This window comes from Aphelocoma coerulescens, chromosome 1, assembly GCF_041296385.1.
Source record: "Aphelocoma coerulescens isolate FSJ_1873_10779 chromosome 1, UR_Acoe_1.0, whole genome shotgun sequence".
NCBI classification, from domain to species: Eukaryota; Metazoa; Chordata; class Aves; order Passeriformes; family Corvidae; genus Aphelocoma; species Aphelocoma coerulescens.
The window spans coordinates 91,371,598-91,397,069 of NC_091013.1; the positions used below are offsets into that span (position 1 = coordinate 91,371,598).

At 48.2% G+C, this 25,472-nt stretch overlaps 1 protein-coding gene across 8 annotated transcripts; it reads right to left on the reverse strand.

Annotated features, from left to right (window-relative positions):
- Positions 1 to 2,725: 2,725 nt before the first annotated feature.
- On the reverse strand, positions 2,726 to 21,636 carry TSKU (tsukushi, small leucine rich proteoglycan). 8 transcript variants are annotated; one of them, XM_069017004.1, is made up of 3 exons: positions 21,379 to 21,636; positions 18,792 to 18,874; positions 2,726 to 6,098 (listed from the first exon to the last, which is right to left on the reverse strand). In XM_069017004.1, exon 3 carries the CDS (start codon positions 6,089 to 6,091, stop codon positions 5,033 to 5,035), a length of 1,059 nt encoding a protein of 352 aa, XP_068873105.1. In that variant the 5' UTR covers positions 6,092 to 6,098; positions 18,792 to 18,874; positions 21,379 to 21,636; the 3' UTR covers positions 2,726 to 5,032. The 8 variants fall into 8 exon arrangements, with proteins under 8 accessions (XP_068873105.1, XP_068873125.1, XP_068873134.1 ...); XM_069017024.1 differs by lacking the exon at positions 21,379 to 21,636 and adding an exon at positions 20,614 to 20,844; XM_069017033.1 differs by lacking the exon at positions 21,379 to 21,636 and adding an exon at positions 19,435 to 20,333.
- Between the last annotated feature and the right edge of the window lie 3,836 nt (positions 21,637 to 25,472).

Consider the following 25,472-nt stretch of genomic DNA (forward strand, 5'->3'; position numbering starts at 1 on the left):
TGAAAGGCGGTGAGTGCAGGGGTGGGGATGGGGCAGGAGGGGGGTGGGTTTGTTTTGGCGCTGAGGATGGGTGCACACAGGCATACAAATGCTGGGAGACAAAGGCTGTGGTTAAGGGCTGGTACTCCACCTCCCTGCTTATTACAGGAAAGGATTTATCTGATGGCCTAGTTTCAGCTCCAATTTTCCATCTTTTAATCAGGTTCCCAGGTCTGCTTGTCCACTCAAAAAAGGAAGCAAGAGGAAATCGCGGGGTGATGAAGCAGGAATAATACTCTATAAACATGCATGGATCAGAGTGTATTGTTGCCCCAAAACTTTCCTAGGAGGCAGATCCCAGGGTAGGCAGAAGGATTATGCCCAGCCATGCAGCATTATTTTCTGGCATGGCAAGAGTGCATCCGTGCTTTCCCGCCTGACCAAGCCAGGGTTGTGTGAAACAAACGTGCTGGAAATAAAAACCTTCTGCAAAATGGAAAATGTACAGAGGAGCAGCTATTTTTAAAAGGGACAGCACTTACTGCTGTTATGAAGTCAGTCACATAATCAGTCAGCAAGGGACTTCTGTGGGCTGACAGCTGACAGCCAGGAGAAACGGCTCCAGCAGACTGATGAGAAGAAAATGAGAGTTTTTGGGTACTGAGAGGTGCTTGTTTTCTAATAAAGAGAAGAATTGCTGTCCTGTGCTGCCCTGGGCACAAGGCAGATAGGGGGAAGTGACCCTCACTCTCTTTCCTCATGTGCTGGAAAGGAGGGGCAAGATGCTGATAACTCTCCAGCAGACAGAACACCGCAAGCAAATGCCAGCTCAGTCACTTCTTCCTCCTCCCTAACCCAGCACAGCCTTATTGCTGAGCCTCTGCTGAGGTTTTCCTGCTTCTAAAAATGTTGAGCCACTAATTAAAACGCCCATCTTGCTTGCCAGGGCAAACATATCTGGCTGCAGAGCTGAGGTGGTTGTGGAGACAGCCAAAGCTTGCAGCTAACCAAGCTGGCCGGCTTTCCTGGCATGGGTGACTGTTGATGCCTGACACCAGGCGTCCATCACACTGTGTTATCAAGTTGACTGAAAGCTTGAATGAGGGCCTCCTAAACTTATCCAAGCCTGAAGCCCCCATGTGCCCTTCCTCCTCTGTGGGGACATCAGTGCTGTTTCAAGTGTTCGTGCCCCACTGGTGCAGAGGGGACACACGTGGGATGGATGTGGGGGTTCCTGTTGCTGGTAGAGGCTTGCCTGTTTCTTCCCATTCAGAGGACTTTGGAAAGGCTGTTTAAATAAGAAATAATCATCGAAGCAATATTTTAATTAACAATAATTGAAATAAGTCATTAATTAAATAATGAATAAAAATCAGTAGCAAAAGAAGATGTTAAGGCAAAGGGGCAAAGGAGTATTGGGAGGGACTGTGTAACACAGTGCTGGAGCATCACATACGTGGGGCATTCACAAGGAAGTGGGAGCATACAGCTTCAGACCCATGGGTCCCATGACAGTGTCCTTCCCCAAGAGAGGAGGATGTTCTCCACCACTTTGACTGAGCCCACACCCCGGGGCAGAAGTGATTCCATCCCAAAGGAGTGTGGTGGTGTAGCTTCATGGTCACAGCCTTGTGGTGGATACCAGAGGAGCAGTCATCTATAACGGCTGGTGGTGGCTTTTCCCCTACAGTCCATAATAGTTGTGTGAGCAAGATTTGGCCTTCTCTGGTGATCTCACACCCCAGGCTATTGTCTGACTACCTTGTACATCATCCTGAAGGACAGAGCAGTTCGGGGAAACAGATGAAGAACCAACAGTCCCTTCTGGGCAGCCTGCAAGTCTGCCTGCCTGGATGAACGATGCAGTTGTTCCTTCAGGCTTGGGAGGAACAGGAACACTGCAGCTTCCCAGACGCAGTTTCCTCAGCGGGTCTCTGACTGCACTACCTTTATACACAGCACCAAGAAGCATTTAGAATTAAATATGTTAGTTAAGAGCAGGAAGACCCCTCCAGAGAGGTTTCTGTTTATTCTTTAGGTGCAATGGCTCTGCATGGTCTCAGCCCTCTGTGCAGCAGCCCCAGCTCTGCAGAGGAGTGTGCTGAGACTGGATTATGTGTATCTCACTGCCAGAAGCTCTGTGGTCTGGCACTGTTCAGCTTTCTGTGCTGTGGCATCGCTTCTGCACCCCTTTGCTCCTTTCCACCCCCACAGAATCATAGAATCCTTAGGGATGCAAAAGACCTTTAAGATCATCAAGTTCCACCACTAATGCAGCACTGCCAAGTCCACCATTAAACTGTGTCCCTAAGCACCACATCTACATGTTCTTGAACACTTCCATGGTCTTGTGGTCTCTCTCCACATCATCCCCCCCACCCCGATGCAAATCCAGCCTTCCAACACTAGCAGACTGTCTCCCAGATTGGTCAAATCCATGAAGAGATCTCTGTGAGCTTTGAGCAGGTCCTGGAGCAGGGAATTTGCACTACAAACTCTGTGTTGCTTCACTGCCACGTGTTCCTAATTTCCTTCAAGTCAACCAGCGAATCTCTCAAGCCTTTCCATCACTGAAGAGCACAGTGAGCCAAGCACCATGGGACAAATCCTGCCCCTAGTTTGGAGATGCAACACCCATGAAGGCGGTGGAGATCAGCGGAGCAAGGAGAGAAGCTATGTCGCACCTCAGACCCAGTGACAGCTGCCACCTGCTCAGCACTAAAGCAATAAATCTGGGGGATCTGGGTTTATTCTCCTCCAAATCACTTTATTATGTTGTGAGTAACCACAAAGCCTTACAATGCTGCAGAGGTTCTTTAGGAAAACAAACACAGCGACAGTATTTGCCAGCTTTTGCTAAGACTAGTTTAGCTAGCAGCTAGCATGAGATTACACAAGGAAATCTTGCAGTCTTCAACTGGATTGTCACATTGGGTTTTAAATTTACCACAGTGCTGCAAAGACAGTAACTTTGACAGTAGGTGATAACCCTAATGTTTCATCTATGTACAGACTTAAAAAATTAAACATTTTTTTTTTAAAAAATACATTTTCTGCCAGCAGAAAATAATTCACTTAAAAAGGCAAGATCCAGTAAAACCCCCACATCTTTCCTCACAAACTGTCCCTGTCTTGCAGTGCAGTTTGTTCCTGTTCCCCTCCAGATCTCTGCCCACAGGCAGCCCCATTGCCTTTTTTAAGAAAATCAACATGTTTCCTGTGATTGTGAAGGCTGGTCAAGCATTGCAAAGGCTCAGTAGAGGGGGAAAAGCCCTGAAACTGAAGGAAGGGGTAAAAATCCCACCCTAAGGTCCCCAAACAACTTATTGAAATGGAGATAGATGGAAGTTAGGTGTTGACTCTGACTTTTATGGAGTCAGTGGGTTTGGGCAACAGGGTTTCCACTTTCAAAGATTTTGGGGGTGTGAGGACAAAACCTGAGCTTCCCCCAACACTCCCAAGGACAGTTGTGAGATGAGTTTATATCTGCAACACCTTTACATGGATCTCCCTCAATCAAACACTGAAGGTGGCCCTGATACAGGGCTGGGTTTAGAGACCAAACCGCAGATCAGCTCGAGCAGGACCCCCATCCATAACATCCCATCCCCCCGGACAGAGAGTGCCAGATGTGGACCAGACCTCAGCAGACACCTGCATTGCTCCTATAAGCAAATTGAAGGCTTCACATATGGCATTGAGCCATGCTGTGCTGCCTTCTCCCACTTCCTCCTACACTGGAGAAAAAGAGGGTCCAGAGAGGTTCCCCTTTGCCGGCATTTCAGCAGTGGAGGAAAAAAAAAACTGAGTAAACCTTTGGGGGCCAGGATTTTATATCAGATTTCAGTTTATCAGATTCACTTGGCAACACAAGACCTGTGTGAGTGAAAGAAAAGCCACAACTCTGGAAAAAAACCCAAAGATCTTTTCTCTGATAAGCAAAGTGCTCTGGGGCCACAGGCATCAGTGTTAATTCTTCCCCGGCACGTTCTCAAGAGTGTTTTGGCACTGGAAGTTGCCTCACATATGCCCTGATGAGCTGCAGATGTTGTGTTCAGATGGGGAGTGTCAGCCTGGAAACAACTTACTCTCATATCCTCTAGGTCTGGGTCTTGGTTTGATAAGGTCATCAAGAAAGAATCCCTGTCAAAGTTTCCTTCCAAGCTTCCCCAGGAAAGAAGAAGAGATTATTTTCCTTTTTTTTTCTGAGCTAGGCTACATGATCTCTTCCCTTTGCAACCTCCTTCATCAAGGGCTGGTTTCTGGATGAGACGTGGTTGTTAGCAGACCCCTCTGCTTCCCTTCCTCTGCTGCACATCATCTCTGACCAATGGCTCACTGAGGTTAAAAAGGCAGGAGGTTGCCAAAACTGGGTCTAAGTTAATTCGACATGAAAAAGATCAAGGTGGGAAAACAAGGAGAAATTGGTGGGAAAATTTCTCGACTTACTCAGTGTTTGTTGCACACCTATGCAAATAACATGTAAAACCCAGCACATCGGGTGCACCGTTTATTCAGGTTTGTCTGGAAATGTTTCCTCAAGACTGAAAGTGCATGACAGAGAACAGGGTGCTGCTAATGAAGGCAACATCCAGAAGGCACATTTTGGGAAGTAATAATTAAAAGAAGGATGATGCGTGGGTTTGTAAGCAAGCAGCTACAGAGCTGGTACATTTTGGTGTGGGCTCTGCAGAGATGTAGCTTTGCTCCTACAAATGTGTCTGAGGCATGAAGCGTTTGCTCCAGACTAACTGTTCTGCCCTGGGACCTGCAGAGCAACTTGTCCTCACATTGTCCATCATTGCTGCTCTTGAGCCAACAGGATGAGTGAGGATCTCAATGCACCGAGTAAAATCTGGAGCCGGCAGATAACGCGGGCTGAGATTTGAGAGTTTATAAAATCCACAAACAATCAACTATTGGCAAATACAAATATATAAATTATTGACAGTTTTACAAAAGGCACACTGCAAGCCATCTCAGTCCGACACCTGTACAAGTCCCGTGCCCCCCCCACCCTCCCTGCTCCACCCCTTCTTCTCCCCAGCATTCATCACAAAACATAAGGTGCTGCTGCTACGGACCCATGGCTGTCATGGCAACTGAGGACTTCTTTTTTGGTCAGCCCAATTTGTCGGTGGTACTGTCCTTCTTTGATGGTCTTAAGACACTGTATGTCCTTCCCTAAGGTGATGCTTTTGATGGAAGGCAGGTATTTCAGCAAAGTCTTTGGCAAGGATGACACGCCTGTCCCAGAGAGGTTGAGCTCTTGTAGGGAGTTCAGACCAGAGATAACTTCAGCAGTCAGTGACTTCAAGTTGGGATTGTTGGATAAATCCAGAACCTGGAGGGCTTGGAGTTCCTTGAAGCTATGAGGAGATAACTCTCTAAAGCCACGCAGGCCACTGAGGGATAAATGAATCAAGTCTTTCAGCCCTGTGAAGTCTCCTTTCTCAACCTTAACCAGAGGGTTTCCATCAAGATTTAAATATCGGAGAGGAATGCCTTGAAGGTTTGGTACAGATGTTAGCCTGTTTCCAGAAAGATTTAAGTTCTGGATGTTAGGGATGCTCTTTTCATGGTGCCTTGTAATTGTGCTGAGCATATTATTGGATAGATCCACATTCAGGGATTTGCCTTGACCTTTTGAAGTAAAAATGTCCACAGCTATATCCAAAAGTTTGTTATTGCTCAAATCTATGTCACCTAGAGGAGAACTGGAGAAACAGTCCTCTGGAAGGACTTCCAGAGAGTTGTGACTCAGGTCCAAGGATTCCAGGTACCGAAGCCTGGAGAATGTTGTGGAGGAAATCTTGGCAATTTTGTTGTAGCTCAGGTCGAGACTCACCAGGGTAGTGTATCCAGGGCCAGTAAGCATCGATTCATTTATTGTTTCCAGTTTGTTTGATGATAGATCCAAGTAGGAGGTATCCAGAGGGATTGGGACAGGAACAATGTGTGAGCCTATTCCACTGCAGTCCACCTTGGTCAAGCTGAAGCTGTCAAAGAGGCCAAAGGTTTCCACTTCGCAGTGGCAGCCAGGGAAGCAGGTTTTGGTGGTACCAAAACAAGGAAGGAGAAGCAGCAAATTGAACCAGGCCAGGAAATGCATTGTTCTCCTGGAAAACAAGGCAATAGAAAAACAGATTTAATTGCTGTAGAAATTACTTTATGAAGAATATGTTACTGTTTGACTCATGTGGTCTTGTCCTTTCTCTTTACAAAGGGAGATATTAAGCATACCCTTAAATAGCATGGATATCCCAAAGACTTTGTCTCTCATGTTATGAACCCAGTGGGAACTTAATGGAGAAAATAAATTGGGTCAGCAGTTTTACAGATGTAATCAAGTGGAGACAAAACTGGAAATGAGCTGTAAGAACAGTAGGCTACCTTAAAGCACGATCTATCAAGCATGTATGATTTTGAGCGGACCATGGAAGCAGCTAAATGACAGCCCCAACACTGAGTCATTTCACAACCTGGCAAACTTCAGCACACAGAGGTCCTTCATGTCAGGGCATCCCTGTGAGATTTGGGAACACTGACTTCAGGACCCTGCACTGATAGTTTGGAGAAATCATTTAGGCTGTGGGAGCCTTTGGTGTCTAAAGACCTTACTGGGAGAGGAGAAACCAAAGCTCCATTCAAATTTCCTATAGGCAACAGCATCCTCAAAACAACACCCAGGATGAAGAGCTAAAAAGGCCAGCTCCTTATTGCCCAAATTGACATCATATCTCCCTTGCTTGGACTTCAGATGCAAATTTAGAAGTTTTTAGGTAGTTAAGATCATGGATTTGTATCAGGTGATGGTGGCAGCTCCTACCAGAGCAGAGGAACAAAGGCTTGTTCAGTCTAACCCAGCCTTTGCTGTGGTGGGCCCAGCCCTCTGCACAGTAGAGAGATAATTTGCTTCATATACAGTCTTTGGGGAGCCTCTGCTAATTACATTAAGTATTCTCTCTGATTAACAATGCCAGCAAGCAAGGAGTTCTCTCCACTGCTTTGGTTTTGACCCTTCTCCCTCCAAGACATTTCTGTCCCTCCATCATCTCGCACACGAGAAGCAGAGAGCTGATCTGCACCCCCCAGCTTTGCTGAACCTCTTCAGATCACATCCTTGACATCTCGTCCACACAACAGTGGGCAACAGCAGCTGCATGGTTTCAAGAGACAGCCAAAAGAAGCTTTATCTCTGCATCTCTGGAGAGGGTAAATAGGAGCATGTCAGCATCCTGCAGGTCAACAAGGCAGCAAGGACTGTCCTCACTGGTTCCTATTGCAGTCATGGGTGATGACTCCTCATGCCTTACAAATAAGGTCTCCAGAAGGCTGGAAACAGAAAATCTCACCAAACTTGACAAGCAGATCCATCAGCACTGGTCAGATCCATCAGCACTGGTCAGATCCATCAACATTGGTCCTTGGCTACACTGCTGGCCATAAACAGACATTCACGTGCCAGCTGCTCATTTAACAAGAAAAGAGTAAAAGAAATCCCCTTTAAATGAATACTCCCATCCCCACCTCAGCCTCTCTGGTCTCTGCTCTTACCTTTCCCACCACTGTTCAAAAGCACTTCATTAACTTCCTTGCGGTATCATCTTTCCCACGCACCCTTTGATCTGGCTGAGGCTCCTTCCTCCCAGCCCTTGCACCTTCCCAAGACCATTTCCTAGAAATTCACACTTCATCTCCCCTCACCCACCCCTTGTCATCAGTTTCTGGCCCTTCTCAGCATGGTCTTCTTGGCCCTGCTCTCATTCCCAGGACACTGACTGGGGACTACTTCCAATGAGCAAAACAAGTGCAAAGGGAGAAAAATGTTGCAAAAATACTGTCCTGATCACTGCTGTGAGTTGTATGGCAGTGTCTTCCAGATCTCCTGCAAATAGACAGCAGAGATTGGGACTCTGGCCAAATTGCCTGCAACTAAACCATTGCTAAAGGCCAACTTGTAATCCTCCAGGGTCCATTATTCTATAGAAACAACAGAAAATTGGTAAGATGAGCCCTACTCTCAGCCCATCTCAACTGTTTCCTGACAAAACACATATGTGTGCAGAGGGGACACAGCGGGAAGGGCTCTTCTCTGCAGACACATTCCCAGATATCCCTTTCCTGATGACATCAAGGCTGATCCCCTCTGGTTCTGTGCAGACAGATATAGCTTGCTGCCTTATGCAGTCCCTCCTAAAATAAATACTACTCTTCCTATTTTTTCATGAAGCTGCTTTTGGATTGCACTGAATTATTTTATTACCAGGGGCAGTTAAAACAGTGGGGAGCTCCTTGTAAACTAAAACTGCAAAACCTCAAATGTGAAATGTCTCACGTACAGAGAAGTACCCACAGTGGTGTCAGCCCAGTCTACTGGTATTTCTTCTCCCAAATTCCACCCCGTGGCTATTCCCACTTGATGTCTCAACATGGAAATCCCCTCCCAACTTCTCCCTCAAGTGTGCAGCTCAGTTCCTCATAGAATTGTTTTAGCTCTGGTGGGAGCTGGATCATACACCAGGAAGTCCAAAGGCACACCAGCATGAAATTTTACTTTCTGAGCACTGCTAAAACCTTCATGGGCTCCTTCTGGATCATCTGAACAAAAGTAAGAAAAAAATCCAAAGCCCTAATTTAACTGGGAACAGACTTTTAATAGGGCCTGTAGTGACAGGACTAGGGATAATGGTTTTAAACTAAAATAGGGGTGATTTAGACTAGATGTAAGGAAGAAGTTTTTTATGATGAGGGTGGTAAAACACTGGCACAGGTTTCCACAGAGAGGTGGTAGATGCCCTGCCCATCCCTGGAAACATTCAAGTGCAGGTTGGATGGGGGTCTGAGCAACCTGATCTAGTTGAAGATGTTTCTCATTATTGTGAGGAGTTGGACTGGATAGCCTCTGAAAGGTCTATTCCAACCCCAGCTATTCTATGATTCTATGAATTGAGAGGAGAATGAAAACCATTGCTGGGCTTTGATATGCAGCTGCTCACTTTTGTGTGAGCTGTGCCCTTTTGACATGGGAATTCCCTTCCTGATCAGTCTCAAAAATGATTGCCAGAAGTGGGCAGATACAGTGACTCCCACTGCAACATCCATCACTCCAGCCAGAAGCAAAGACAAAACATTACACAGCTGAAGTGCAGTACACAAAGCTCAACTGAAGTATTTGCACAGCATCTATTGCCTCTTCCTTCCTCACAGCACTGCCACAGATTGTCCCTTACTGGCTCTGCAATTGCTTTGCAGATGGGATACCATCCATTAGTACCAGTTAAAAACTCCCTTATGGAGCAGCACGGAGCATCATAGGCTAACATGCCACTTGGTTAATAGTTCTGACAAAAGATGGGAGAAATAAAGTTACTGGTCACCTTCCAGTCCAAGAAAGAGACTCCTGCATTGCCAGATAATCAGCAAAGGGCTTAGTCAGGTACAGGCATGTTTTATCATTGTGTGGAGCAATCGATAGCTCTCTTTGAAATGGGGAAAGAAACACACCTCAGGCATTTACAGTTCTGTGTACAGTGTGTATTTGAAACTGCACCAAAATGCCTTTGGATTGCTGCCCACAAGCTGCTTTGTTGATAAAGGCAGGAAGCCAAGGTATCCCCTTGTAAAAGGAAGAGGAGTCATCCTCTTGCAGCACTGGCAGATTCATTTAGGAAAACACTCAAGAAACCACCGGCACCATCACCTAAGATAGTGAGGGGAAAGTCACCGGGAGAAAGCAGCCAACCCTGGGGCTGGTTCAGCCATGTCCTCTTCATTTCTATGGCTCTTGATGTGTGGAGAGATCCCAGTGGTAAGATCTGGCTGTCTGGCAGCTCTAGCGGGTTGTTATACCTGCTGATTGCAATAGGAGCTGCTGGGGGTGCAATATCATCCCCCACATTTCGGGTGCCTGTAGTGACTGCAGGGCTCTGGTCTTTATATCCTGCTCATCCTTTCTGCCAGGAAAATATTCTGAGACAACCCTAAGGAGACCCCGTGGTGGTTAATGGAGCCAGTGTTGGACCAAGCTCCTAGCAGAGTGCCAGCCTTCTCCCCAGATCCCACATCTCTCCTTGCGCCTGCAGTGGCCTTTATGCCTTCTCCCTGCTATGCTCATCCACTGCATAGCTGTGTGGCAAGACACACACAGAAGACTTGCACTGAAATTTCCCAGCCAAAAAACCTCCAACATTAAAACCAGATTGCAGAGGAATCCCAGGTCTCAGCTGGTGGTCAGAGAGTGAGATGGGAGAGAGGAAAGCTTTGTTACGGTGTTGTTGCAAATTCACGCTTCTCACTGCACTTGATTTGTTCCTTCTCCTCTCCCTTAAAGACTTTTCTCATTAGGGAGATCAGCTGACACATGCCCCCATGGATGAAAGCCCATTGCTTGGGGACGAGTCCCCCTCTTCAGGAATGCAGATATTAAGAGGATGCTACCTAGGCTACCTCCAGTTGCCCTGGCAACCACCAATCTGGAATTCCCCATAGCAAAAAATCAATGACTAATTAAAGAAATAACACAAGGGGAGGTGTTTTAAAGTTTGCTGTTTGATGGAGTCAGGAAACAGCTGCCCCATTCTTCACTTTTCATTCCCTCAGCCTCCCTGAACCCGCCTCTGAGCAAAGCATTGGCTGAAATGCAGCTGGGGTTGGGGCTAAAGGCCCAAATTCACCCAAAGAAGCTTGAGGTACATGGGTAGGAAGTGCAAAAAATCCCCAAACCACCAGGGTGTCTCTATGGTGGGGTGAAGAGAAAGAAATTGCTCATGAAGGGGGTGAAACCAACCTAAGACCAGACACATCCCTGGAGATGTCCCTCTCTCCCTTGTCCATGAGAGAGTAGGATGCCCAGTCTCCCTGGTTACAGCTTCCCACCCCATTCTTGGCTCCATCTTCCAAACCCTAATCCTACCCAATAACTAGGTGCACTTGGATGAACCAACTCACTCATCCAACAAAACCCCCTCTAATCAGTTTTCCAACCAACTCAGGTGACCAGCCACAGGGTTACTAGCTCTCACACAGGAGTGGGGAAAACAGTCTGTCTTTTTCCCAGCAGCCCACAACTAGAGCACTTTGGATTTGACATGAATCTGTAAGGCATGGTGGACAGATGCCGGTAATTTCCAAGTTTCTTGCCAATACTAATTCTGGATTAGCAGAAAATAGAGCAAATTTCAAATAAAAAAGGCAAAAAGGAAGGGCTGAAGTCCACCTATCCCAAATAAGAGTTGTTGTTCTAGCAAAGGACAGAAGAGTTGGATTAGCAACAATATTTCAGGAGGAAAATTTTGGGATTGTCTTCTGTCTCTTGTATCAGCCAAGTGGAGAAATAAACAAAGTCTTTACAGCAAAGCTCACAAGGCCCACTTGGCTGCTAGCACTAATTGGGGTCAGGGGAACAGGAACGTTATTGGAAAGTGAAACAAGTGCATAGGTTATGATAAAGGCCATAAATCCTCCAGACTGAAGGGGGAAAAAAAATAAAAAAGAGAGAGAGTTGACTCTCTCTCTCTCTTTAAATATCTTGGAGGCTAAGTGGCAGCTGGGACAGCAGCTCCAGAGCACCAGAATGCTCCAGAGTTGCTTCTCGACAACAAAATTGCATAAGAGACCTTTCCCCACCTTCTCCACCCATTAATTATTCTGTAAAATTAGAATAATTACTGACTAAAGTGCAGCACTAGCAGCAGCTACACTTTTCCAGTGTGGACTCTCCCGGGCTGAGCCCAAATGACGCCACAGATGCAATCGCGGTCGGGTCTCCAGATCCCGTATGCCAATTTGAGCAGGCAGCAAAACTAGCTCAAACCAGCCTACAGCCAGAGACCATTAAATCCTTACTGCAGACACACACCCCTCCCATAATAAAGAGGCTGCTGCTGACAAGGTTACTCTTTTTTTGTTGTTGGTTTTTCTCATGTGAATCTATTGAAAGTAAAGGTCATTCAGGCTTTTGCTTCGCCTGCTTCAGACTGCCTCTTCCTGCAGAAGGGCTCCCCACACAAATGCCACAAAGAGCTCTCAATAAATATTATTAAACCCCACAGAAAAAATTTTGATGTAAATGGGAACAATGTTTTCTGACCGGCTTGTTGCTTTTTGTTGTTTGCTGGTTTGGGAGACACTTTGCAAATAGTCCTGGTTTTATACTCAGAGTCTGAGACTTCTTGGGTTTGGGGAGAGGAGAGCTAATGGGAATCCAAGAAGTATCTGGTTTTTATGTGTGATCCTGCATTTGTTAGATGGGTTTGAGAGAGTTCAGTGGAGTTACTCCAGGTGTCAGTGACAGCACGATGAGAATCAGTCCCTTGGCTCTTCCAAATTGCACTTGATTTTGTGGAGGCCTCCATCAGGAGACGTTGCACAGGTCACTTTTAGGGGATAAGTTATCACCCTTCACTTCACACTGATGGTTTTATCAGTGGGAACTGCAAAGCTGCTTAGAACAGCAGAGCTAACCCCAATTTTCCAATAGGATATAAAGACAGGGATTTGCAACCCTATTTCCCTCACCAGTGCATGCAAGCATTAGGATGAGGGGAAGCTCAGCCACTGGGGTGGTGACTTTAGCCCTTATGGCTCAATGTAAAGAGACACCAAGTGCTTGAGCAGGAGCGAAAAGGCATTCTGCAGGTGCCTGAATGCTTTGCTCCATGTTCCTGCTCCCTGGGAAAAATCAGAATGAAATGCAAGGAATGCCAAAGAAAAAAAGAAAAGGTTTTGCTATGAATTCCTTTATGCTTTAATTATTTTGCCTGGCAAGATCACGGAGCAGATCCTCATGGAAACTTTGCTAAGGCACATGGAAAATAATGAGGTGATTGGTGACAGCCAACATGACTTCACTAAGGGCACCTCCTGCTGGACAAATTCCATGGCTTTCTATGACACAGTTACAATGTTGGTGGATGAGGGAAGAACAACTGACATTATCTACCTGGACTTGTGTAAAGCATTTGACACTGATCCACACAACATAGTAGTCTCTATGGAGAAGCATAGATTTGATGGGTGGATGACTCAGTGGATAAGGAATTGGCTGGGCAGTCACACTCAAAGAGTTAAAGTCAACAGCTCGATGTTCAAGTGGAAACCAGTGAGCAGTGGAGAAACTGGATAAACAGAGACAAGATGCTACTTCCTGATCTGGACAAGAACCCCATTGCTCTGCATCAAGTGTGTCTTTGCAAGACTTAAATCTCATCAAACCCCATGGAATAAGGGTCGTAGACAGCCAGAAGGGGCAAAGAACGAAAAAACAAGACACCATCCCACTTTTTTCCCAGATCTTAGTTATCTCCACGGGCTTTTCTCTTCTGTGGACATAAATTGCTGAGCCAAAACTTCAATGACTTTCCACAAAACTCTCCTTTAGGGAGATTTTTGTAGATGTTACAGGGGATGGGATCGATAAGATTAGCAAGGGCAAAGATAAGTTAAACATCAAAAGCATTTCACAACCCCAAAGGCAAAGCCAAGCAGCCCCTCAACCCACCATGCGGGCTGCAGAGAAGACATGTGGGATTGATCTAGAGGGAGCCCAGCACCTCCAAACCCTACAGCTCCACACTCTGGGTCTGTTTTCAAACATAGAATCATTTAGGTTGGGAAAGACCACTAAGATCATTGAATCCAGCTGTTAGCCCAGCACTGCCAAACCCACCACTAAACCATGTCCCCAAGTGCCACAGCTGCGCATCTTTTAAATATCTCCAGGGATGGTGACTCAATCACTTCCCTGGGCAGCCTGTTCCAATGCTTGACAACCCTTTCAGTGAAGAAATTTTTCCTAATTTGCAATATAAATATCCCCTAGTGCAGCTTGAGGCTGTTTCCTCTTGTCCTATTGCTTGTTTCTTGGGAGAAGAGACTGAAACGCTTGCTCGGCTGAAAGTCTCTGCTCTATTTTTTTAATGTAAAATGTAAAAAAAAAAAAACACAACCTTTATTTAATAAAGAAATGGATAGACTTATTAAAATAAATTTTGTTACAACTGTTAATGTCACAATTCCCATCTGTTTGCAAGAGGCCACAGATAATTTATCATCCTAGTGCTTAAACAGCTAGTAGTTTATTCCACTTGTGCAATCTTCCCCCTCTGGCATCCCTCATTCCCCCTGGAAAAGGAAATCAAGGTGCAGGGTGGTGTATTTTGGGATCTGAGAAAAGGAAAACATGTGCAGGCAGGTCTGCCAGCCCATACAGTAACTTGCAGCTCATTTACATCCATGGCTGAAATACAATTTCTGCCACATCAAGAGCTTCATGCCTTGAAAAGATGCATTTTCTGAGGGAAGAGCAGCCCAACTCCAGGGAATTTTGCCTCAAGTGGGAAAATGTTGGTGCCACGTCCAGCACAGGAAAATTAGGAATTAAATCACCGTGGCATTGGGATTTGCAGAAAATTCCCTCTTCTCTGCTCAGCCCAGAAAGCTGTCAGCTTAATAGCAGTTTATTTCCAGGTGGAGGAATTAGTCTCCCGTGGCTTTTGAAAGCAATTTTGCTCTCCAGCCTCAAGTCAAGCTGTGCTTGTGCCCAGAGGGGGCATTCCCGAAAGGAAATTGTTTGCCAGGCCTCCTAAGTGGCTGGGGGCAGGGAAGGCAGGTGTTGGAGTGGTGTAGCACCAGGAGGGATTCACAGTATTTTCTGGGAGCAGGCAGGATCTGAGCATCCCAGCCCCACCACTGCCTCCTGGCTATTCCAGCTGCAGGACTGCTCAAACTGGGAGCTTTGGCAGCCACAACTGGTTCCCAGCAGCCCAGGATGCATGGAATCAGTCAAACAGGTGCCTGCAAGGGTTGTGAGAGCTCAGGACTTTCTCCTGCTTTAGAATCACTTCTGGCATGACCACCCTGAATTCTTTTACCCCTAACAACTCCTATTTCTCGTCCTCTGCACTCTGCTTGTTAACTGTGAGCATTTCCAGGAGCAGGAGGCCTAACTATCCTGGCACTCGCTGAGTATAACAGAGACCTCATCTCGGCCAGGAACACAAATATTTTCTTAACCATCTCAAACTCAGCCCGGACAGAATTTTTATCATAGCGACATGTCCCAGAATGGGAGGTCTCTGTTATTTTGGCACCAACTCGGGAACAGACCAGCCCTTCACACGGTGCTTCAGCGCCAAAGGAGAGGTTTACACAGAGTTTTATGCCAGTCCTAATGCATTTTGCTATAGAAAGACCTGGTGATGCTACCTGCCCCATCACCTCCAGTGCCCAAGAACACACTGTGAGGCATGAAGGGAGCCTGCGAGTACCCAGGATTTACCCAAATCACAGCATTAACCTTGGGAGGACTAAATCTCCTTCTTTCTCAACTAGTCAATTACTGAAAGCAAAAATGATCCCAGCAAGCTTCTCCTAGAGCCTCAGCCCTTGGAGATGCTCACCTGACAGCCAACCCCAGATGGTTCCTGTGCTGGCTCCTGCCACAATGATACTTTTTTGCTGCACTCCAGCTCCTGGAGACATGATATAATTCCAGAGGAATGCACTCAAGGATGAGCACCATATGCTAGAGAGGAATGTTAAGAGGTGCAGCATGGGGAGAGGAAACCTCCTACCCACGACAGATACTTCTTGGTTTTAGCTGTTAAAAGAGCTAATGAGCCATTTCACTGTGCCCAGCTAGGATATGCCACATGCCATGCATGTCCCTGGGATAGCATGTACCATGTTCCATGCCAGGGAAATGCAGGTTGCAAGGACCCACCAACAGCTCTCTGGTCAATGAGGGAAAGGTGTGATGCCTATGGATGTACCCCACATCCCTGACCTGGATTGCTTCCAATCTCCCCAGGGGGCTGGCCTGAGCTGCAGAGAGACCATGCTGCTTGGATAGACATTGATGGGTTCCCCTGGAGAAGATGAGCTAGGCAGGGGGAAGGAAGCAAAAGAGAGGATGGATGAGAAGATGATATATCCCAGGGTGATGCCTCTGCTCTTCCTGGTGAGACACATCCCACTAAGGGCAAACAACTAATCACAGCCTCATCATCCTGTATCTCTAATGGCTTTCCACCTCTTTCTCCTTGAATCATAGAATCGTTAAGCTTGGAAAATACCTCTAAGATAATTAAATCCATTACAACAGAGATGGCTGCAGATCAGGTCCAAGTGCTGCCTCCAATGGCATGCCTTGGTCATGGTTCATCCAGCACTGGAAATATCATGAGAAAGCAGAGGGAAAAGAAATTCAACCTGGCTGGGAAACACCTCCAGCCCTGGCAGGATTTTAAGAGGACCCCATGTAGCTTTATCTCTCTGAAAGGCAGCAGCTGCCAATCTCCCTTCTCCTATCAGTCCTGCAGGGCTGCTGACTTCAGTAAGGAAGGGCAAAGCGAGGAGACTGGGAGTTAAGCTGGGTGCCCCTTGGCACTGCTCCAGCTGGCCCAGGGATTCTTTGTGGGCTTTTTATTTATTTTTGTGGTTGAGTTTTTTTTTCCATGCACAATAATCTCTAGGCCCCTTTGCCGTCTGTGGCTCTCAGTGTGCAGCTGCAGACCCTCCGCTGAGGAGATAATAAATACAATCCTGGCCATTATTGTTGCAAACAGCACAGCTGGAGGCTCCCATCTCATTCCCCTCATGGCCTTTCTTCGCACCCCCCCCCCCTTCCAATCATTCTTGCATCGTGATGCTGCAAACAATGAATGCCAGTGAAACTGCTTGGTAGAGCATCAGCTGGGGCTCCAGGAGCTGCCCCCAGCCCCAGTGAAGCACATGAGACATTTACTACAACCAGTGGGTCTCCTAAGAGGTTTGGGAAGGGGGGATTTGGGGAGGGGGAAGGGGTGTAGGTAGAGCTGATAAAGGGTTTGCCATTGGTGTGTCATCCCCACCATGATTCTCACTGGAGATGATGCTTCATTGCCCCCAAAATGTGCGATATCCCCTCATTTCTTTTCCTCTCTTGTTGGCCCAGAATCCTCCAGTCCCTCTTGGCTGGTGCAGGATTTTGGAGAAAGATCATCTGAAGTGGGTTGGGAGGGCATTTCCCCAGCAGGACCAATTTCTCACCACTGATGCTACTATGAGTCCCCATTTGCGTGCCTCAGTTTCTCTCCTGACACTTTAAGCATGACTAGCACTAGGTCAGAGAGGTGTTCACTCCTGTGTGGGGGTAGGGATGCCAGCCCCAGGTTTAAGTCCCACCAGTTTAACTGGGAAGGGAGCACAAGCCAAGGTGGCCTGGTCTCACCCCATACAGAAGTCCCCACTTCTGCCACTGCCATAACAGGTCCAGCCAAATGTCACCACTGTCCTTGGGCACCATGTCCAGCTCCTGCCTTCCTGGACACTCTAGGGACAGCAACTCTGCTTTGCCCTCTGCTAAATGGGCAGCCAGGCCAGGGGAGAGGGGACGAGATGGATGAGACTGGCCAGGTTCAGTCATCCTATAATTCTTTGAGTTGGAGATTTCTTGCAAGAGGTTGCAATGCTTTGGTCCTGGATAGACACAGGGCCTGTAGCTTGTATGTAAACTGAACTTTTGCCATGGGATTAAAGTGCTTTGGAGGAAGGATCTCCTCCATCCTGCTATATGAAGTTTGGCCTCACCATGCTGACTGCTATAGATATCTCATTCTCAAGGATGGGAGGAAAACAGGCAATTTTGGGGTCAGGGACATGTCCTGCCTCACTTGGAGACAAGTGACACAAGTCCCATGCACATGTGTCACCTCAGACCTGATGGGGTTGAGGAATCACATCTGGTTTGACCCATCTGTCACAACAGGAGTTTGAGTCTCAATTTTTCCTGAGGAAGATTATCTTATTTGAAGTAAAAAAAAAAAAAAAATTCCTTGAAAAAATAGTCCCCATCCCTGAAAGTGTTCAAGGCCAGGTTGGACGAGGCTTTGAATAAGCTGGTCTGGTGGAAAGTGTCCCTGCCCATGGCCGGGGTGTTGAAACTGGATGATCTTTAAGGTCCAACCCAACCCATTCTGTGATTTCTCTCCCCACCCCTGGGTTTGAGCTGCTGGCAAGAATCAGGGGAAAGGAGAGGAGTCACCATCACAGAGACACAGACTGCAAAAAAGAATCAGGAAGGAGAAAGGGGAAGGAAAAGAAACCCCACAGACGCTGGCACTCAGATATTATGCACAGCACATGGCCCTCTGTCAGCTATGGTAAAGATAAAATGCTTTTTTCCAGTTTGCTGCTGCTCTGACAGGAGATTTCCAGCCTGGTTTATGCAACTCAGGAATGTCCCATGCTAAGGCAGCCAGGATGGTTTAATCTCTTGCAGTGTCTGCAAGCAGACAGGGAGGCTGGGGTGATTCCCAGAGCACATATTTCCTTCTCCCCTGCTGCACACCATGAATAAGATGGAAACTCCCAGGAAATAAAAAAAAAATAATAATAAAAACCATATAAAAATTGCAATAAAAATTAAAATCTCAAGATTTCTTTGTAATGAATGGCTGAGCCGTTCATACATTTGCCTCAATAGGTCCAGGTGCCAAGTTTTAGGACAAGAAGCAGCTTGCTCAAGCCAGCCTTTATCTCTTCCCAGCCCTCAACATCTCGGTGTTCGGAAGTTTCTTTTGATAGCCTGCCAAGGCGGCCAGAGCTGCAGCTACCGTGCAGAGCCTGGGGGTGCCAGGGGTCAGGGGGGCTGCCGGACAAGGATGCCTTGTCTCATCCCACCCTCCAGCCTCTGCTTCTCCCCACCAACCAGCTAACAAGAGAGGAGGAGGAGGAGGAGGAGGAAGGAGGAGAGATTGAAACAGGATAAAAAAAAAAAAGCAGTTAGGGATGGAGGGAAAACTCTAAACCTCCGGAAGACGGTGGCTCACCTTTTATTCCCAGCTCTGTCTTGCACAGGGGTGGCACGTACTGCTGCTCACTGTGTGGCTGGGGGAGCACAGGATGCTTTTGCCTATATTAAAAAAAAAAAAAAAGCACAAAACCCCTAAAAACTTCTGCATGATTTTTCTCTTTTCTCCCAATTTCCTCTCACCCATTCAATGCTGGTTTATTCCTTGCACTTAGTTGTAAAGAACAGGGGTGCAGAAGACCCTCACCCCCACAACCTTTCCTGCCAGTCCAGCTTGTCATCAGAAATTAATGTCCCCTGGGATGTCTGCCACGTCCTCATTCCCTCCAGGCATTTTGTTATTGCTCCCCACTGCCTCTGACAGCAGCTGCTCGAATTCATTCACAAACCAGCAACGTCTGCCCTGCTCCAGCATGCCGCAAGGGAAAATCCGTCTGAGCGCTGCCACCCGGCCTCCTGCCTACCCCGGTGTCAAGCACCGCTCACCCCGCGCACCCACCGCCTCTGGAGGAGGGAAGTGGCAGCTCCTCGCCGGGCCATTTATAACCCGCATGAGAGCAGGCACCTCCCACGTCCTCTCCAGGACAGACACTGGGACTGGCTCCCTGGGGTCACGATGGGACAAGAGCCAGCCCCGCACCAGGGCGATGGCACACACTGACCCGCTTTGCCCGTGAGCGCCTGGCTGCCGACAGCGAGCCCCCAGCCAAGTTTAGCCTGCAAATCCTCCCAGGGACGTGCCAGCTTCCTCCGGTCCTTTCAGCATCTAACACATCCAGGGTGCTTCTTATTCCCGGAGAGATCGGCGAGGTGGTCCAACCCCGCCTTTCCCCGGCGCCTCTTCTCCCGGTGTTCGCCCGGCTCCTCGCCGCTGCAATAGCCCGGTGCTGCCAGCCGAGCTTTGGAGCGGCAATCAATGCGATATTTCCGCGCAACGCCAGCGATCGGCACCGGCTGCCCTCCGCAGAGCAGTGGCACAGTGTCCACCCAGACAAGTTTCCTACTGTAACTTCAGTGAATGCTGTTATTCAGGAGAACGGCAGCTGATTTATCATGGCAGGCACACGGGGAGAGCTTTCCATTCGGGAGACCGGGGGCTGCTCGTCCCACTGCCGCGACGAGCACCGTGAGCTCAGCAGGGTTCGCTGTGCTTTCCTTACAGCCGTGCTCCAAGGTCTTCGCTGCCACGGAATCGCATTCACAAACCGTGCTGGGGAGCGTCGCTTAACGGAGGCGATGCCACTTCCCCACGACACAAACCACCAGCTCCATCCGCACCACCAGCTCCATCCCCACCGCTCTCCTCCCAGCTTTCCCAAATCCCGAGCGAGAGGAGTAAAGTTGACAGACCCTTTTGTTTCCAGAGAGCTTGGCACGTGTTGTGGTTTACTGAGCTAATAAATCTGCCGTGGGCTGCGCCTTTTAACGACTACAGCATTAATAACAAGTTTCCTGGGAGCTGCTTAAAAGTTTACAGGGTGTGTGCACTATCAGGGGAACCCCGGGCTTTCTTGACCTCCTGCTTCAGAAGTCACACCCAGCAGCTTCTTTCATTCTTTCTTTCTTTTTTTTTTTATTTATTTTTTTTCCCCAGTGAGAGAATGAATAAATCTTGCTCTGCTTCCTCTCCCCCCTTCCCAAGCACACCTTCCCCTTCAGCTTAATCCACTTAGAGATGGGAAATTCCCAGGCAGGGAGCTTTTGCCATGCCTTTATCAATGGAACCCAGAGGAAAGGACCCCCCCACCCCCCCGCCTCTTCCAGTTTCTTCACCCCACCCAGCCGTCCCCTCTAAGCTTTCCTTCCCTTCCCTTCCCTCCCCTTCTCCTTTCTCCCCTTACCTTGAGTAAGCTGCAAAATCCCGCGAGCCTCCCAGCCCCAGAAACCCACCAAAAAGCTTCTCTTCGCTCCCGAGAGTGGGGGGGAGGGCCCGGAGAGGAGGAGGAGGGAGAGGAGGGGAGACAGGGAGCCCTGTGTGAAATCAAAGCCCCGAAGCCGGGCACGGGAGGCGGTGCGGAGCCTCCAGCTGCTGCTCGGATTACTCTGCAGCCGTGGCAATCCCGAGCACTCTACAAACCACCATTCCACTGGGGGAAGGAGAAGAGAAGGGATTCCAGATGGAGACGCTTCATCCCGGGAGGGTACCCGGGCTGGGGGCTCTTACGCACCCGCCTAATCTTAAAGTTACCCCTCTGGAAAAAACAGAGGTGGGGGAAAAAGTAGTTTACCTCCACCCGAGACCTCTGTCCTTCCCCCTACCCTGCGCCCCCCGCCCCCGGCCGCTGAGCCCCCATGCGAGGAAAAACTCATCACACAAAAAAAGTTTCCGCACTCTGAGATTGGGGAGGGCTCCCCAGCAGGCACCCTCGGGGCTGGCCCTGCGCATCCCCTGGGAGGCGGCAGGGAGGGCTCAGCCCATTGCGGTACAGCTTCCCCCTCTCCCCAAAAATGAGCTCCACGGTTCTGCACAGCCGGGGAAGTTTTGAGGGGGGTTCAGAAAGGACATGCAGGGGCCAGAGAGGGAATGGAGGGCGCAAGGAAGGGGTGGGTGTCAGGGAAGGGATGCGGGGGGCAGGGAGGGCGTGGGGGTAGAGGGAGGGACTCACCGGGGCCGGGGTCGGTTCCCAGCGCCGGGCCGGTTCCCACGGCGGGGTGGCCGCGCAGCGCCGGTTCCCACGGCGGGAGCGGGCGCCGCCGGGAGCCGGGAGCCGGCAGCGGCGGGGCTTGGGCTGGCTGTCCCCTTCTTCTCTCCTCGTTCCTCCTCGTCCAAGGCGTGCAGCTGGCCGGGCAAGCTGGCTACCCCCTTCCCCGCAGGAGGAGGGAGGAGGGAGCTCAACAGATGGCTGCACACAAGGGAACATCTGGGAGGAGGAGGAGGAGGAGGAGGAGGAGAAGGAGGAGGAGGAAGGAGGCAGGAGGCAGGACTTGCGCTAGACTGTGCCACTCCTGAGCTGGCAGACCCCCCCTTAACAGGGGAAAAGGCCGGGGGTGGGGTCGACCCGGCTTTGTGCACACACACAGCCCCCCTTCCTGCTGCTTTGAATCCCCCCTGGATAAAATTCCTTGTTGTTCCTTTGGTCTCTTGGGGATCACCCCGGAGTTAGCTTTGCAACACAACCTCGTTTCCAGCCCTGACCTCTGCAGGGCTGCATTTGCAGGCGTGAGCTCTATTCCTGAACACTGCCTTCATGCAGTTTTCCAGGTGTTTAGAGCCAAGGTCAGCTCCAGCATCCCAGGGCACAGGTAGGACGAGGCAGCACCAAGGTTTGAGCAATGCCAGCAGGCAGGAGACTGGAGCTTATGAACTGTATGGTGCAACCCCTGAAATAGAATAAAGAAAAAAAAATGCCAAACAAAACCAGATGCTAATCCACAGTTAGGGAAACAGAGAGTCTCAACCCATCACTGGAGGATAGGCAGTGCCTGGAGCTGTGAAAGAGCAGCCTTGTATCAGAATTTCTTGGCTATTAGATGTAGCAGCCCAGTGGTGGCTTTAGTCATGACGGTGGTACTGGAAAGAGAATCAGAAGTCACAGATACATAGAATATTCTGAGTTGGAGGGGACTCACAAGGATCATCAAGTCCAGCTTTTAGGTGAATTGCCCATACAGGGATTGAAACCACAACCTTGGCATTTTTAGCACCAAGCTCAAACCAGCTGAGCTTATTGTAGGGTTTCAAGTGCCTCATGTCACGGTGCCGTGACACTGAAAAAGGCAAAATGTTCTGCAAGGGTCCACGAATCACAGAGGACATATCCTGTGGCTGGCTGCAGCTTCTCATACTCAGCATATTGCACTCCTTGTGTCTTACTGGCCTGTGCCAGGTCTCAAGATGTGTGGTTGGTTGTTTCTTGAAAAGTTTGGGTTAAGAAGGGACATTCAGGCTTCCTGTTGTTTACTTTTAGTAGCATTGAAATACCCAATTTGCCCCAACCACTGATCAGGGTTTGCTTAGACCACAACCTTCAAGCAAGCCTGGTGCTGAGATTTGTATTTAGCATCTCTTTCTGTTGAAAAAGTGGTGAAAAGGGTTTTTTTGTTCTGCTTTTGTGCTTTCTCCAAGCACATCACTGCATGAAGATGTGCTGGGTGACCTCCCTGCCCAACAAATACAGCTCTGGTCAGAGGGGCTAAGGCTCTGGGAAGGAAATACTGGGGGCATCAGGAAGATGTCACAGTTATTCCTCTCCACCCTCTGCATTTCCAAGTGTGGCTTATCCGGGATATGAGCTCACTCTGCCCCTGTGTCAGGAGCTGCTTTTCGGGAATCACCATCACACCGTGAGAGCTCTGCCAAGGAGCAGCCCCAGGGAGCCACAGAGAGGAAATTAGGGCTCAGAGCTCAGCCAAATGCTTTTTGGGGAAAACCATGGGAAAACCCCCTGAACTGGGTTGTGATTTTCCATGTAAATGTCATGGTGGTATCTCCAGACATGAACAGTCTCTTGTAAGGATCCATTCAGCAGGGTCTTTACACTGTTCAGTTTTTATAGTTCTGAGCAGGGAACTTGTTAAGGAAAGTTTTGTTTAATTTTCCATTTTGTTCATTTTTTCCGTGCCTCATGTTAGGCCTTTGCCATGTCAGTGTTGGCCTTAGTAAAGCAAAATGCTGGTTCAAAGGTGAAGAAACTGAGAATTAAATCCTTTGGCTGAGATCCAGCTAATATATAATATCTATATATTACATATATAGATATATTACACGTATGCATGCACCTTTATATATATATATATATATATATATATAAAAGTTACCCAGTTTGATGTAGTTGACCAAAGTCATGACAAGGAGAGAGCTGGCAATTCTGGGTGATCTGGGGATAGGGATTAGCCCTGATGTGGTGCTAATACAAAATTAGTTATGCATCCATCTGATTCTTAGCTACTTCAAACAACAACTGTACCAGTGTCTCACCACCCTCACAATTATTTCTTCCTAAATTCTAATCTAAACATCCCCCCATGTCAGACAGTTTGAAGCCATTCCCCCTTGTCCTGTTACTACAAGTCCTTGTCAAAAGTCCCTCTCCAACTCTCTTGTAGCCCCTTTAGGCACTGGAAGGTGCTCTAAGGTCTCCTTGGAGTCTTCTCCATGTTGAGCAAACCCACCTCCCTCAGCCTGTCTCTGCAGCAGAGGTGCTCCAGCAGCTCCAGCTCCAGCTTTGTGGCCCTCCAGCACCCTCCAGCACCCTCCAGCACCCTCCAGCACCCTCCAGCAGACCAAAGAGTTAACTATCACGATAACACCATTTTTAGAGGACATTTAAGGTCTTAAAGTCATATTTCCCACCCTCACTATTTCTATTTCTTTGCCACATGACAGTATATTTTTGTAAAGATAAAGCAGGGTTTCCCCAGAGCTGGGTAGACCCATGGACTGAACCTTCACAGGCAAAACCAGCCATGCTGTGTGTGGACAAATTTCCCCATCTGTCTCAAACAGTTCACTGCCTGGGGTGCCAGGGAAGGGTGAAAGATGGAAATGGAACTTCAGTTTTCTCTCTCCAAATAGCCCTCCTGTACTGCTGGTGCAGAGACCCTGGCAGGTCTGGGAACTGTAAGATGTCTTCTCCTAGTTAAGTTCTTCCAGTACCATGCTGAGCCTTCCTTGGATCTTCTGTTCCCAGAAGACACCAGCTCAGTTCTGTGTTTCTCAATGTCTGATAACATCATGGCTGGTTGGACTTGTTAGAATGCAGACAATTCTTAAGCAAAAAAAAAAGATATCTGAGTCACTCTGACTTTCTCCTGAATGAATCCTAATAGACATGTCAGGGAAAAGAAGTGAGAATGAGGATGACATAAACTGGATTAGTAAGAAGAGCTGATGTTGGAGTTTTGCCCCATGATCTCTGAGTCCCTCCCTGAGATCTCATTTCCCTTCCTCCAATTATGCAATCCCAGGAAAGGAGGGTTGTCATGCACCAAACTGTTGGGAAAAGCCACAAAGCCAGATCAGTGCCTTGCAATGCCCAACTCTGATCTTCTCCCCAACATGAGAGTACTCCTGCGAGGGAGGGAGCTTTCCCTTGCTGCTGTGCAAGGGATTGCTCATGATCTCTCTCCTTTGTGGTTGAGATGGAAGAGATGGCTTAGGAAGCTGTCCAAGCTGGATTGCATTTGATGTGATTTCTCAGAAGGAAGAACCCACAGCAGCAGCCAGCAGGCTTACTTGTGGAAGAGTTCAGTTATTGCAAGAAGTTTATACAAAATGCTGACAATAGCAGCAAGCAACCATCACCAGTTCCCAGTGGGAAAATATGAATCAGGCATGTCTACCTGTCTGCTCTGTTGTTTCCCATCCTTGTGGGAGTCCTGTAGTAACTCAGAATTAGAAGTAAAGATATTTTTTTTAACTCCTGTAACAAGCAAGACTTAAACAAACAACCACTTGCAGCTGTGGATTTTACTTCATTCAGAGGAGTGTGGCAATCTTGGATACACATTGCACTCTAGTGTGTACAGCCTTGGTCAAAATTACAGGGTTTTCTGTAAGTCCATCCTCCCCCTTTGTCACTGGACCATGTCCTGTGCATGTGAGCCCCCTCACCAGTAATTGCTTGGTCTGTATTGACCAATGGACTGGTGTGGAAAACTGTCACCTCTTTGCTCACAATGTTGGTTATATCTGTATCGACTGAGAACCAGTAGGAAAAATACACATATTTGGGAAAAGAGGCAGAAGCCAGCTCCTCTT